Raw genomic sequence first — 2,856 nt, 5'->3', positions numbered from 1 at the left:
TGCTGATTAGCGGCCATCTTGGAGCTGCAGTGAGTGTCACTCTTACAGTACCCCCCCTCACGGATCGCCTCCTGGCGATCTGAGTCTCTTCTCAGGGTGGGCCCTGAAGAATGCGGTGATTAGACTGGGGTCCAGAATGAAGGAGCGGGGAATCCATGAACGCTCCTCAGGACCGTACCCCTCCCAATCCACAAGATACTGGAAACCTCTCCCCCGGCGTCGGACGTCCAAGATGGTACGGACGGTGAATGCCGGGTGATTGTCGATAAGCCGGGCGGGTGGAGGGAGGTCGGCATGTGGGCACAGAGGGCTCTCAGAGACAGGCTTGAGCTGAGAAACATGGAAGGTTGGATGGATCCTCATAGAGTCAGGAAGTCGAAGACGTACTGCAGAAGGGTTGACGATCTTGATTATAGGGAATGGACCAATGAACTTGGGTGCCAACTTCCTGGGAATGTCCTTCAGGGTGATGTCTCTGGTAGAAAGCCAAACTCTCTGTCCCACCCGATAGGATGGTGCGGCGGATCGGTGCCGGTCCGCAAACCTTTTATTCTGCTCTGCCGTGCGTAACAGTGCTGCTCTTGCTTGGCGCCAGATGCGTCGACAGCGGCGAAAATGGTGCTGAACTGAAGGCACCGAAATGTCCGTCTCCTGGCTGGGGAACAAAGGAGGCAAGTAACCCAGAGAAGCCTCAAAAGTGGACATACCTGTGGCTGTGGAGGTATGAGCATTGTGGGCATATTCCACCCAGACCAGATGTTGGCTCCATGCTGACGGGTTGCCCTCCACGAGACACCTCAGGGTGGTCTCAAGCTCCTGGTTACAGCGTTCCGCTTGACCATTTGACTGTGGGTGATAACCCGAGGTGAGACTGGTGGATGCCCCTAAGGAGGTACAAAAACAGCGCCACACCTGGGAGATGAATTGGGGGCCTCTGTCGGAGACTATGTCAGAGGGGATACCGTGGATGCGAAAAACTTGTTGGACCAATACCTGGGCCGTCTGCATAGCTGAGGGCAACTTTGGGAGAGGAATGAAGTGAGCCGCCTTAGAAAACCTGTCAATGACCGTGAGTATGGTGGTGTTACCGTCTGAGGGTGGTAAACCGGTGACGAAATCCACGGCGATGTGAGACCACGGGCGACTGGGCGTGGGCAAGGGCTGAAGAAGACCTGCTGGAGGTTGCGTGCCAGTCTTGTTCCTGGCACAGGTGGGGCAGGCTGCCACAAACTCCTTCACATCATGTGGCAGAGTAGGCCACCAGAAATGGGTCCTAGTAAGGGAAAGCATGCGAGAGATACCGGGGTGACACGAGAGCTCATTAGTGTGCACCCACTCGAGTACCTTGGACCTCATTGATGAGGGGACGAAAAGTGTACCAGGTGGGCCTGTGCCTGGATCTGGTTCCAATTGATGAGCTCGTTGAACCTCCTTGGCAATGGGCCAGGTGAGGGCTCCAATGATGCAAACAGGAGGCAGGATGCTGTCTTCGGACTCCGGGGCTTCTGGAGGAGAAAACTGGCGAGACAAAGCGTCGGGTTTGACATTCTTGGACCCAGGTCTGAATGTCAGCAAATAATTGAAACGGGTGAAAAATAGTGACCATCGTGCCTGCCTGGGGTTCAATCGTTTGGCTTCTTTGAGATATGTGAGATTCTTATGGTCTGTCCAGATGAGAAAAGGTACCTCAGTACCCTCAAGCCAGTGACCTAAAATTGAGGAACCCTTCTGACAGAAGAGTGTGTTTCAAAGTGAAGACGACGGCACCACGTAGGTACTGTGTACGGCCAAACAGCGGAGTCATCGACCCCGGAGCAACTGTCGTCATTTCGGTTATGCTTCAACCATTTGAATATGACCCCAATGAAAAAAGTAAGCATAAATTCATGGTGCAGACAATTTTCGCCCCACCAAATGTTTCCGACATGGACTCGTTGTGGAAAGACGCAAAACGCGATGAGCTCATGGATTCCAAGCTGAGATGTGTCTTTGAGATGCCTTCTGAAAATGATAGAGTGAATGATGTTGAGGTGGCAAGAGCTGTCCCGGTGATGAACTTGGCGAGAGCGGAGCCGACGTCGACCACAAGTCCCGCAGCTGTAGCAGCGGATGATGCCGAGGTAAAGAGAGTGCAAGAGAAGTGCAGGAGGCTGCAGGCCGAGGTCAACAAGCTGACGGAGGAGAACCGACAGTTAAAGGATGACGTTAACAAACTCAGAAAAATGCCTCGCTCAGACCACATGACTGCAAACTCCACCAACCTCGTCGGCCGAGAACACACCATCGCCTATTTGCCCTCCCTGCTTGTTGTCTTAGCAGCGATCTTCATTGGCTTTTTCTCTGGAAAATTCATATTGTAGACTGGGGGAATGCATGCCAGCCGTATCTTCAATTTTGGCTTCTGAAAAAAGTAAATAAAATAAAAAGGCCTGGAAAAAGCAACAAGTCTTTTCGTTGACTTTGCCATGTCGTTGATAGTGTGGCCTCCAGTGAACACATCTGTACAGCATCATTCGAAGGTGTTGCTTTTTACAATCTCACGGTTTATTCCCCCAAAGAGTTGACTTAGAACAAACGATGTCTGTTTTCAGTTTTTGATGGCTGGAGCATTCTGTTATGATTATGGGCAACCCAGTTGATAACGAGACCCGAAACGACACAAGGCGAAGTAGTAAAAGTGACAGTGTTTATTATTTACAGTGATATTTACAAATGTACAAGATGGTTCCTCTGGAATCCCTGAAGGAGGAAGCGTAACGTCAGGAAGGGATAGGCCAAGGAGTTGTCTCAAACAATATTCAATTTCTTTGTTTGGTCTTACAGATGGAGGAGATGGAGGTGTCCTGAAGGAATCCA

General features: G+C 51.2%; 1 protein-coding gene across 1 annotated transcript; it reads left to right on the top strand.

Moving 5' to 3' along the window:
* Positions 1-1,438: 1,438 nt before the first annotated feature.
* Positions 1,439-2,415, top strand: LOC119429511 (vesicle-associated membrane protein-associated protein A-like). Its single transcript, XM_037697125.1, has 2 exons — positions 1,439-1,567; positions 1,683-2,415. Exons 1-2 carry the CDS (start codon positions 1,439-1,441, stop codon positions 2,358-2,360), a joined length of 807 nt encoding a protein of 268 aa, XP_037553053.1. The 3' UTR covers positions 2,361-2,415.
* The last annotated feature ends 441 nt before the right edge of the window (positions 2,416-2,856 follow it).

This window comes from Nematolebias whitei, unplaced genomic scaffold (assembly GCF_014905685.2).
Source record: "Nematolebias whitei isolate Nwh7 unplaced genomic scaffold, NemWhi1 Nwh_scaf_1847, whole genome shotgun sequence".
NCBI lineage: Eukaryota > Metazoa > Chordata > Actinopteri > Cyprinodontiformes > Rivulidae > Nematolebias > Nematolebias whitei.
The sequence above is the reverse complement of the archived record's forward strand: the minus strand, read 5'-3'. Positions and strand labels throughout refer to the sequence as shown.

Coding starts and splice junctions, on each gene's coding strand:
- LOC119429511 (XM_037697125.1), top strand. CDS start 1,439: ATGGGCCAGGTGAGGGCTCCAATGATGCAAACAGGAGGCAGGATGCTG. Junction 1,568..1,682: donor TCTTGGACCCAGGTCTGAAT/GTCAGCAAATAA, acceptor AGATGAGAAAAG/GTACCTCAGTACCCTCAAGC.